The 12,667-nt window shown below is 35.8% G+C and overlaps 1 protein-coding gene across 39 annotated transcripts in view; it reads right to left on the bottom strand.

The window, feature by feature from the left end:
- Positions 1-1,264: 1,264 nt before the first annotated feature.
- The window catches only part of LOC106882892 (phosphatidylinositol 4-phosphate 5-kinase type-1 alpha), a 244,051-nt gene continuing 232,648 nt past the window's right edge, over positions 1,265-12,667 (bottom strand). For 23 of the 39 annotated variants that reach the window (XM_089365865.1, XM_089365877.1, XM_089365855.1 and 20 more), the window contains one exon: positions 1,265-3,046. Coding sequence is in view for 24 of the 39 variants with exons in the window: in XM_089365877.1 (XP_089222003.1) it covers positions 2,850-3,046 (197 nt within the window). In the remaining 15 variants the exon portion in view is untranslated. The remainder of the gene's footprint in view (positions 3,047-12,667) is intronic. The other 16 variants (XM_052974611.2, XM_089365854.1, XM_089365851.1 and 13 more) reach the window with 4 other exon arrangements.

The raw sequence follows: 12,667 nt of genomic DNA, 5'->3' as shown, positions 1-12,667 counted from the left end.
AATACCAGTTTAAAGCAATAGCAACAATGGCAAGAAGAATGTTGCAGAGAACTGGGTGGTAACTTCCAGAGTACAAGGCTGTAAATCAAAGTACTAGAGAATAATCCAAGTACTAGGCATAATCCTCAGAATACTAGGCAGTAACCCAGTATACTAGGACATAATCCAGTGTACTAGATAGAAACCTAGTGTGCTTGGTAGTAACTCACTTTATTAGGTAATGACCAGAGTACTAAAAATAGCCTAAACACTAGGTTGTATCGTAGTGTGATATCCTAGTACTCAGAGTATTAGGATATAACACAGTGTACTAGGCAGTAACCTAGTATGCTAGATAGTAACTTGGTGTGCCAGGTAGTAGCTTAGTGCACTAGGCAGTAACCCAGTGTGCTAGTCAGTAAACCTATTGTACTAAGCAGTAACCCAGAATGCTAGGTAATAAACTAGAGTATGAGAGAGAGAGTAACCCAAAGTTCAAAGTTTAAACATTCAATTTGCCACTAAGTATTTCATATCTTATATTAAAATGTTAACATCTGTCTTCATGTGCTAACACACACACACACACACACATGCATACATTCATTAACAGCAGAACAGGACAGAAATCCAATATTTTAACAATTCATTTAAAAGAGAATTCTGTTGAGAATTTACTGAAGAAGGTATAATACAATAGAGATTTTACACACACACACACACGTATTAATATATACATATTTATGCAGATAGATACATACATACATGACATATGCACACACACACACACATGTATGCACATACACACACACAAACACATGTATACACCAGTAATGATAACAGAATCATCACATATAAGCAATTTCCAATGCAATGTTAAGCTCGTGTGCATATGCACATTTATGCATGTCATTGTGTGTGTGTGTGTGTGTGTGTGACTGCCTGTCTGTGTGTCTGCATGTGCACACACTACCAAACTGCCTGCAAAGGTGTCACCATCATTATCAGAAATAATAATTTTCCTTAAAAATTAAGAAGGAAGAAAAAAAGAAAAAAAAAAGGAAAGAAAGAAAGAAAGACTGTTATTTTTTTTTTTTTTTTTCTTCCATTCTGAATGACTTGCAGCTGAAGGAATCGAGTTCAACACAAAAAAAAAAAAAAAAGGCGAAAGGCAAACCAGATTAGTTTTTGCTTTTTTTTCGTTTTCTTTTGTTTTTTTTTTTTTCCTTTTTAAATTTCTCGTTTAAACCAATCTAATAACAAGACCAGGATTAAAACCTGTAAGAAAATTGAAACTAGTTATTTATTTATTTATATATATTTTTATTTTTGTGTTTATTTCTTTTTACGTCATTTCATGATTTTTTTTAAAATTTATTATCTTCTTTTTTTATTTTAGGGCCCATTTCTACAAAGTGTATCGGTCTAAGCACTGGTTTGCTTTTTGTTTGTTTTTGCTTTTGTTTTTGTTTTCTGTCTAGTCTCTCATCAGATTTGTATTTTTGTGTGTATGTTATATTGTTTTTTTTTGTCTTTTTTATTTTTCAAGATAAGGGCAACACCTTCAGAAAATGGGTTCATTGGCCGTGAGTGTTGCTAACAACCTTCATTCAGAATTCATCTATACAGCATGATATCATTTAACACTAATTAGACAAACTGAGCAAAACAGATTTTCTCTTCTATAGATTATGGTTGTAGGAAAAGACAAAAGTGCTAGAAACCATAAGATTTGTCTGTGTGTATGTGTGTGAATGCGTGTATTATTTAACAATGTAGAAGGCTAACCTCACCGGAAAGCCCAGACAAGAATTCTACAGGACAATGAAAGGTATGTTGTGCAATACAAGTTGGCACTAACCTTGACCCTAATCTGAATTAATATCACTAAAAAGAACTTCTAAAAGATCAACCAGGTGTAAATGATCTAAATAGGAAGCTTCCTAAGAAGAGAAGAGAGAGAAAGAATCTTCACCAAAAGAAGTTGTTCTGTAAGCTTGCATGATTAAAGTCATTCAATTATTGATGTAATCCATCTATGAAGAAATATTATAATTCTTCAAAAAAAACAACTTTTTTCTTTTTGTTTTTGGGTTTTTTTTCTTCTTTTTTTGGTTAAAAAATAACTTAACAAGATACTACTTCTTTTAAAACATTTCTAGAAAGATCATGTATATGTGAGCAAATTATCAATAGATGTACTGAATAAAGACTAGTAATGACGATTTATCAATTAATTAATTAATCAATTAGCCAACATGCCTTTTTTTAAACTTTTTTTTCCCTGTTTTCTTTTTGTTTTGTTGTTTTTTTTTTTGTCTTTTTTTTTTTGGTTTTGAAAAGCAGCAAGTAGAAGTAATTATCTTGCAACACAATGCCTGCCTGCAGCAGCAGAGGAGGATCTCACAACACTTGAGGAAACAAAGTGTTTAGTACTTCATTTGGCTGGGTTGCCATTGTGTTTGTCAATAATCGTAAAAGTGGTTTGACAAGAGAAATTACAGTAATTTGTCTAACAATGATTACTATATTTGCTGTGGTTTCTGCAATTGTTGTTGCTGAGTCAACCTGAAACTTGGGTAGCAAGTTTGTTAATCAAGTCAAAGGCAGCTTAGCCATGTATGCTAATAGGATAATCCATTTCAGGAGCAGTTGTTTCTGATTGGTAATTTTACTGGAGAGATAGTGTGATTGATAGATAGATAGATAGATAGATAGACAGACAGACAGATAGATAGATAAATTGGTAGCGAGGAGAGAGAGAGAGAGAGAGAGAGAGAGAGAGACAGAAATCTGAATGAGGTTGATGGCAGAAAGTAGATGGAAATTAAAATATTAAACAGTCACATGCTACTGTTGCAATCAACTCATCAACTCTGTGGTGTTGTAACCATATCAGATTCATCTTCAGTGTCTTTGTCTGAAAGTGTTGCTGCTGCAGCTGCTGCTCTGTTGGTTGGTGAATTAGTAACCTGCATGACAACATCACAGAATGACTGCAGACTGTTGGCCGGCCATTTTTCACCAGGGTACACACAGGAATAATCACAGCTGCCTATAAATGAGTCTGGAAAGAAAAGAAATCAGTGGTTTTCCATTTATTAGAAAATTTGATACAAAGAAAGAAAGAAAGAAACAAACAAACAAACAAACAAACAAAAAATTCTTTATAAAAATAAATGGCATTTCATAGTTACAAGGGGATGGAAGTGGGGGAAGTTGTGATGGTTATGTTTTCTCTCAGAACATTGATAATATAAACAAGATGTTGTGATGTTTATGTTTTCCTCAAGAATATTAGTTCTACAATTGTATATGTTTCAGTTGGAAATTGAAATCAAAGAAGCTGCTGACAATTTGGTTTAACACAAACTTACCACAACTTTATGACATGCATAAACATAAACAAATAATAATAAAAACTGAAATTGATAAAAAGGATAATATACACATAAATATATACACATTGGCGTTAGGAAGGGCATCCAGCTGTAGAAACTCTGCCAAATTTAGATTGGAGCCTGGTGTTGCCATCCGGTTTCACCAGTCCTCAGTCAAATCGTCCAACCCATGCTAGCATGGAAAGCGGACATTAAACGATGATGATAATGATGATGACAACATCCAATGACTCATAAATACATTATTTAAAAATAATACACTGATGTATATAAGGACCACTGTCCACATCTTGGTTGTTGTAGTCACATTATTTTGGTCATTGTCCTTTCCACCATTTTTCAGATGCCTGTTGAATTTGATAATATTCTCAGAATTTGGATGAAAACCCTTTAATAAGGTGATGAGGATAAAGTTTTCTTACTCTATTGTTTTTATCAGTGTTGTTCTTCTCCTTAGTTACTCTGCTACTTGTGGTGTTCTGAGTTTGTGCTGCTTCATCCAGAGTATCTACAGCTTGCCAAACTGAGAAACTGAACTCCTACCAACTAACTAACCTATTGCACTTAACAATTAATTAATGCTTATATTCACTATTCCTATTGTTGAATAAGGATAGTAAATATAGTCAAGTGTTAAGTGAAGTAGTTTTGGTATTAGGTGTGAGTTCAATGCCCCAAGTTAGTCGAGCTATTATAGCATCACAATTAGTAGAATAACTAAGCAGTGTTTCCCTGGTATGAGAGCAGTCTAGTGTGTGGAGTTATCAAAAAGTTTGGATTCAGTTTTCAAGAACATTACCAGGCGTAGGAGTGGCTGTGTGGTAAGTAGCTTGCTTACCAACCACATGGTTCCGGGTTCAGTCCCACTGTGTGGCACTTTGGGCAAGTGTCTTCTACTATAGCCTCGGGCCGACCAAACCATTGTGAGTGGATTTGGTAGATAGAAACTGAAAGAAGCCCGTCATATATATGTATATATATGTATGTGTGTGTGTATATGTTTGCGTGTCTGTGTTTGTCCCTCCCAACATCGCTTGACAACCGATGCTGGTGTGTTTACGTCCCCGTAACTTAGCGGTTCGGCAAAAGAGACCGATAGAATATGTACTAGGCTTCCAAAGAATAAGTCCTGGGGTCGATTTGTTTGACTAAAGGCGCTGCTCCAGCATGGCCACAGTCAAATGACTGAAACAAGTAAAAGGGTAAATAAAAACAAACACACGAAGAAAGCTGGTAAAAACAGTTGCTGTCAGATACATTGTGAGTATAACAACCAAGATGAGGACACTAGCCTGAATATATCAATGAATATAATAAAAAAGATAGTTCCTCATTTCAGAAATTGAAATGAAATTTACCATTTAAAAAGCAGCAATAGCAGGTATTTGACATATTATACTTAAAGCACTGCATATATAGTTCAGCAAATGTTTTATGAGCCAAGACAAAAGGAAAGGGTTTTTGTTAGAATATGATTACCTCAATGTGCAATCTAATATATCTTTAATGGGACAGAAAATCTAGAAGTTGTACTAAGTGCAGGTGTAGCTGTGTGATAAGAAGTTTGCTTCCCAACTACATGGTTCCTAGTTCAATCCCTTGGGCAAATGTCTTCTACTATAGCTTCAGGCCAACCAAAACCTTGTGAGTGGAATTGGTAAACCGAAACTGTAAGAAATCCATCATGTGTGTGTGTGTGTGTGTGTGTGTGTATTTGTCCCCACCACCACCACTACTACCACTGCTTGACAACTGGTGTTGGTGTGTTTATGTCCCCGTAACTTAGTAGTTTGGCAAAAGAGACTGATAGAATAAGTACCAGGCTCAAAGAAAAAGAAATAAGTATATACTTGGGTGAATTTGTTCGACTAAAATGTCATAAGGCAGTGCTCCAGCATGGCCACAGCCTAATGACTCAAACAAGTAAAAGACAAAAGATACTACAAAGTAGCATTAAGCAATAAAAAAGCATAAAAAAAAAGGAACTAAAACATGTAAATATAAAGAGAATTATTTATCCAAATGAGTAATACTGAGATGGACTAGCATCCCATCCAGGGAGGAATACATATCTCAGAGAAACTGGGAAACCAGCCCTATGCTCTTTACAGAGTAATGTGAACTAACTAATGTTGCTTTTGCTTAAATTATATCAATAAAGACTAAGCATGTGTGTATGTGTGTGTATGAAGAGAGCAATGAGAGTTTTAAAAAAACATGCCACTCACTCTCTCAGGCTGTTAAAGACAAACAAAAAGAGAACCAAGTTTGATTTGCAAAGAATATTTAATCCTTTTGATACCAACCTGCCTGAGACCACTCCTGGATCTATGATACAACCATCTTGCTTTAAAGTGATCTAAATCATAACTTTCCATCAAAATTTCATGTTAGTTTATGTTCTAAATATTTGCTTAACAATTATATAATTCTATGCATTCTTGTCTGCTTTGTCCATGTGTTGCACTTATGCCTAGGGAGCTAATAACTCGAATGGAGAACTATATATATAGAGAGTGAGAGATATAGACAGACAGGGAAGAAGGGGAGACTAAGAGAGAGGAGGGGTAGGTAGGGAGATGAGTCTACAGATACATCAACAGATATTCAGAGAGAGATATATATCAATAGATATACACGCAGATATGTAGCTGAACTGAACTGAAAAGAAATGAAAATAATCTCAAATGGTTAATAACTTTGACTGAACCTTGGTGGTGGTGGTGGTTGGACAGTGAAAAGTGTAGTTTTATATATACACACACACACACACACACACACACATGCTTTATCATTTTAATTAATCTTTTATTCCTTAAACTGTGAAGTACATCATAATTGTCAAACATGTTAAAAGAAGGAAAATAAGCAATACCATCTATTGCTAACCACTTGATTATAAAGTAGGAGTCAAATCTATTTTTTGCTAATTAGGCAAACCAAAACAATCAAAGGGATGTTTTGCCTAGGAATACAACACAACTGATGTAGTCAGGGTCTGGACTAATGAAATAGAAGTAAAGAGAGTGGGAGAAAAAGAGAAAGAAAGATGAAGAGAGAGAGAGAGAGAGAGAGAGCAAGAGAGAGAGCAAGTGAGAGAGAGAGAGAGAGCAAGTGAGAGAGAGAGAGAGCAAGTGAGAGAGAGAGCAAGTGAGAGAGAGAGAGAGAGAGCAACAGAGCGAGAGAGTATATTTCTTTCTTTCATAAGATTTCTGAGTTTCAAATTTAATGCTAAACAGAGCAAATGCTAAGAGAATTAATGACTGAAAAATTAACAACAAATAAAACAAGAACTTCACACAATTTGTAATAGATCAAATGCTATTTGCATTTTGACAGAGATATATTCATTTTACTTTTATTTCATAATAGTAAGATGTATTATTTAAGTATCAAAAAGCTCTTTTATAAATATATATATATATATATATACACACACACACACACACACACACACACATACATATGCTACATGGCTATATTCTTTTCCACTTGGAATACTATTACAGAAAAAAAACATGCGCGCATGCATGTGTGTGTGTGTTTTAAATGTCTTTCATCATAAATGCTACTGTTTTAGTTCCAACATGCAATCTTGGAGAAAATACAATTATTTGTTGCTAATTTTTTAAATTATTTTTTATTATAAACAATAGAAAGTACCCACAGCTCAAGAAAATACCATCAAGAGGATTAACATTATATCTGAAGTTATTGAACTAATGCTTAAATAGCACTTAAGAGACATTGGCTAAGAGAAACATTTGAAATATAATAATAAAAACAGAAACAAGAAAAAATTGAAAGATAACTTCCAGTAGGATAAAGTTCATTGAGTAAGGGCTTGTCAAGTAACAGAACTCATTTATGTTTGGACACAAGAAAACAAATTATAGATGTTCTATATAACAGTCAATATATAATTCAGTACACTCCAACCAAATAATATAGCTGAGACAATGTTAACAATATTAGTGACATAACCAAATAAACTAGCTAACATAGTATTTACAAAACTAGCATAATTTTCTGATGTAATTTACAACACATTCAATGCTTAAATACTATGCCAGTCATTTTCTTCAGCCTGTCAGTAATTATATTGGCTTCAAATTTTAGCACAAGGCTAGCAATTTCAAAGGTGTGGATAAGTTGATTACATTGACCACAGTACTCAACTGGTACTTATTTTATTGACCCTAAAATGATGAAAGGCAAAGATGACCTCAATGGAATTTGAACTCAGAATATAAAGACAGACAAAATGCTTCATGGCACAATTCAGCCAGCTCACCGCCTTATTGGCAAGTACTGAATCAATTTCAGTAATGCATCCTGGATGTGAATCCAATTGCAACAGAAGTCAAGAAGATGTCAAACAACACAAATAATTCAGTTAATATGATCAACAACGCTCTAAATAACACTATTAATGTGGTATTTATTATCAAAACAAATACTATACAAAACACTTCACAATGCACACACCAATGTTCACAGCATAGTTCAAACATTTGTTCTCCAACTGTAAACAAATTGAAGGCAATATAATAAAAGTAAGGAATGATTCAGTTATCATTGGTTTGATGGATTAGTGGATTAATAGTTAGAGGTGATGTTGTTTAACTCTGATTGAGTATACCTATGATCACAGATATTCCAGCTGTGGCAATCTTGTCTATTTTAGGAGCATATAACTATATGTATGGAGGCGCAATGGCCCAGTGGTTAGGGCAGCGGACTCGCGGTCATAGGATCGCGGTTTCGATTCCCAGACCGGGCGTTGTGAGTGTTTATTGAGCGAAAACGCCTAAAGCTCCACGAGGCTCTGGCAGGGGATGGTAGCAAACCCTGCTGTACTCTTTCACCATGACTTTTTCTCACTATTTCTTCCTGTTTCTGTTGTACCTGTATTTCAAAGGGCCAGCCTTGTCACACTGTGTCACGCTGAATATCCCCGAGAACTACGTTAAGGGTACACGTGTCTGTGGAGTGCTCAGCCACTTGCACATTAATTTCACGAGCAGGCTGTTCCGTTGATCGGATTGACTGGAACCCTTGACGTCGCAAGCGACGGAGTGCCGACAATAACAACAACAATAACAATATGTAATCTAATGTGAAGGCATATGGTCTAATGGTTAGGCTGTTGCACTCACAATCAAGAGACCATGGTTTCAATTTCCAGACTGGGTGGAGTATTGTGTCCTTGAGTAAAACACTTCATTTACACTCCATTTTCACATTGTTCTGTAATCACTTCAACATCTGATGTATGGCACACTTGTGCATCTGTACAGACAATGTCAATTTGATGGAAAGAGAGCTTATGTACAACACAAACACTTGACCACTAGAAGCAAATCATCTGTCTCAGTTCTCCAGCAAGAAGTGACAGAACCATCTTCCTCAGACTTGAAAGACTGCCATTAATTCAAATGTGCTCTTCCTTATTTAATTCATTTTAGAATGTGACTTGCAAGGAAATTTGGCTACTATTTATAGCAGGTCAAGCAATCAAGTAGAAGTTATCTTGTTACTTTATGGTGCATGTAAAAATAATTGTTGGTGTGTGATGCAATGATCACTGAAGTGTGGTCTAGTAATTACAAGTGTGTGATGTAATTGTTGTAAAAGTATAGAGCAATGGTTAATGAGATGTGTTGTAATGATTGTATAATTGTATTTTGTATAATTGTAAGTCGTCTATAGTGTTGTTATTGTTTAACTCCAGATCATGCTTGACTGAGCAAAGGCATACAACATCATACACACACACACACACACACACACATACAAACACAATTTTTTTAAAGATGGTAAGAGTGATTTGAGGGAAATTTATTTGAAAATTTTAGTAAGTCAAGACTCCTTCATTGGCTTGTGGTTATGGTTAATGTGTAATGATTGGTGGAGGCAGTTCATAATGACAGATGTGGGTGTGTCTTGTCTTATGGTTAGTGGTGCATAACATAATGATTAATGGGATGGGAATATCTCATAAGGTTTAGTGATGTGTTAAGTGTAATAAGAGGTGTGTGTGTGTGTGTGTGTACATTTATGTATAATGCTTTCTTTTTAATGGTGTACTTGTTTTTTTTTATTTAACACCCATTTTCTCATACAAGAAAGGGTTGAAGAGGGGACTTATTTGGCCAAATACCCTTCTTGTCACCAACTTTTACCTGATTTCCTAGTAAAGAATTTTTTTTTTTTCCCACTGGTCTTCACAAGCGCAGTGGCCAGTCATATTATCAACGAGGGACGTAAATACCATATCACTGTTTCACTGAGATGATGACAAGTGAAGCAGCAAAACATCAACATTCAGTCACACAACTACACACACACACACACACACATATATAAGTGCAGGCAGGCTGTGTAGATCAGCAGTTTACTTTGCAACTATGCAGTTTTGGGTTCAGTGCCACTGCACAGCACCTGGGCAAGTATTTTTTACTATAGCTCCAGCCCAACCAATGTCTTGTCGGTGAATTTAGTAAATGGAAACTGAATGGAAGCCCATCATATATACATACATATACATATATATATATGTCTTGTGAGTGAACTTAGTAAATGGAAACTGAGTGGAAGCCCATCATATATACATATATATATATATATATATATATATATATATATATATATATATAGATATAAATTTTTTTATTCTCAAACGCATGATCAGGATAAATTATCCATACATTGCAGAAAAATATGTTACCGGCCAGCCATAGTAAGGATTAATGGTGAATCAACCCTAGTACTGGGCTGGTACCTAGTTTATCAAGCCAAAGTTGATTCCAGAAGGAAATGAACTTGGAATGTAAATTAAATACCATCAAGCATTTTGTCTACCAATTTTATTTATTTTTAGATGGAAATAATAATAAATAATAATAATAATAATAATAATAATAATAACAATAATAATTCTTTCTACTATAGGCACAAGGCCTGAAATTTGGTGGGAGGGGACTAGTCAATTGCATTGACCCAGTGTTTCACTGGTACTTAATTTATCGACCCAGAAAGGATGAAAGACCAAGTCGACCTCAGTGGAATTTGAACTCAGAAGGTAAAGACCGGCGAAATACCATTATGAATTTTGTCCAGCATGCTAACAGTTGTGCCAGCTTGCCAATAATAGTAATAATAAACCAAGCAAAGACTCTCAAGGCTTTTGATCTTAACTGATTGGAAGTGTTAACATGTACATGTTTTGTCTTGGGGTAAAGGATGAGCTACAGATAATATTCTGCTCAAGACCACAGATTTGCATTCAGTTGCTCAACCATAATCAGTTGAACATGTCCCTTAGAGGCTGATGATATGAGCATCTGATAGTTCAAATGTTCACAAAACAAAGACAGGTCAGGGAGCAAGCAGGTGTGTTAGATACACACACACACACACACACATATATATGGTGGGCTTCTTTCAGTTTCTATCAAATCTACTCATAAGGCTTTGATTGGCCTGAGACTATAGTAGAAGACACTTGCTCAAGGTGCCACACAGTGAGACTGAACTCAGAACCATGTGGTTGAGAAGTAAAGGTTTAAGCACACTTTAATGTTAGATCTAGTATGCCTCAGATCAACAGAAAATCTTTTGGACAATCTCATACAACAAAATAATAAGTTGATTTCTTCTATTGAGTGATCACAGCCCTAATACTATAGACATGTAGTAAGAATGTCTCAGGAAAGAACTGCTGGACAGGTTTTATGGGCAAAACTGATTGGCAGGAGACCCAGGTGTGGACTGTAAACAAGATGGGTAGATAACATCGATGAGCTTGGTTGGTCTAACTTGGGGATCCAGCCAAATCAACTGGAGACGATTGCATTTGACAGGACCTAATGGAAGGTGTACTTGAGGACTTTGCCCTTGCAGTCACCCCAACCCTATGAATAAGTGGGCAAAGATTAGAGATGAAACAAGATTTCTCCCATTTCAATCCATCACAGTGATTTCAAATTTTGGCACAAAGCCAGCAATTTCGAGGGAGGGAGTAAGACAATTACATAGACCCTAGTGCTCAACTGGTACTCTTTTCATTGAATACAATAGGATGAAAAGTAAAGTTGACCTTGATGGAGTTTGAACTCAGAATGTGAAGAATGTGAAGATGCAGCAAAGCATTTTGCCAGGTGTGCTAACGATTCTGCCAGTTTGCCACCTTCACTCCATCATTAATATTTTTAATAACAATTTAATTTATGTTTATTGTGGAGATTTTGTGTAGTTAATGAATGGTATAAGAAATTCAAGTAAGAATGAGGGATAAAGAATAATCTCAGAAGTGAACAAAGTTCCAACTAATGACAAGAAAATTGGTCAAAAGAAATAAGTATTACAATAGGAAGAAGTCATTTAATTCAATAAGAGAAAGTTCGATGAGAAGACAAGAGAATACGTAAACTAGTGTCTACCACATGGTCACTGCTTTTAATGATTAATTTCTTCTGTTTAATACTGTGTAAATGGGTTTTCAACTTTATCTCTGTTTTATATATAAGACATGGCCACTGAAATTTACTGTGTGAATCACCAAATTGATCAATGAAAAGAACTAAAAATTTTCTATATTATTATATTTCATTTTTGTATTTTTTGTTTGAGATTAAGATTTGGTGAGGCCCAATCTTCAACTGGTGCCACATAATTGCATGTGTATGTGAGTATATATATAGATATGTGTGTGTGTGTGTGTGTGTGTGTGTGTGTGTGTGTGTGTGTGTGTGTGTGTGTGTGTGTGTGTGTGTGTGTGTGTGTGTGTGTGTGTGTGTGTGTGTGTGTGTGTGTGTGTGTGTGTGTGTGTGTGTGTGTGTGTGTGTGTGTGTGTGTGTGGTGTGTGTGTGTGTGTGTGTGTGTGTGTGTGTGTGTGTGTGTGTGTGTGTGTGTGTGTGTGTGTGTGTGTGTGTGTGTGTGTGTGTGTGTGTGTGTGTGTGTGTGTGTGTGTGTGTGTGTGTGTGGTGTGTGTGTGTGTGTGTGTGTGTGTGTGTGTGTGTGTGTGTGTGTGTGTGTGTGTGTGTGTGTGTGTGTGTGTGTGTGTGTGTGTGTGTGTGTGTGTGTGTGTGTGTGTGTGTGTGTGGTGTGTGTGTGTGTGTGTGTGTGTGTGTGTGTGTGTGTGTGTGTGTGTGTGTGTGTGTGTGTGTGTGTGTGTGTGTGTGTGTGTGTGTGTGTGTGTGTGTGTGTGTGTGTGTGAGAGCCCATGGCCTAGTGGTTAAGATGTTGCACTCCCAATTGCAAGAGTGTGGTTTCAATTCCTGGAC

The sequence above is a fragment of the Octopus bimaculoides genome, chromosome 18 (genome assembly GCF_046866305.1).
Source record: "Octopus bimaculoides isolate indiv1 chromosome 18, ASM4686630v1, whole genome shotgun sequence".
Lineage (NCBI taxonomy): Eukaryota > Metazoa > Mollusca > Cephalopoda > Octopoda > Octopodidae > Octopus > Octopus bimaculoides.
This window is presented reverse-complemented; position numbering and strand designations above follow the sequence as displayed.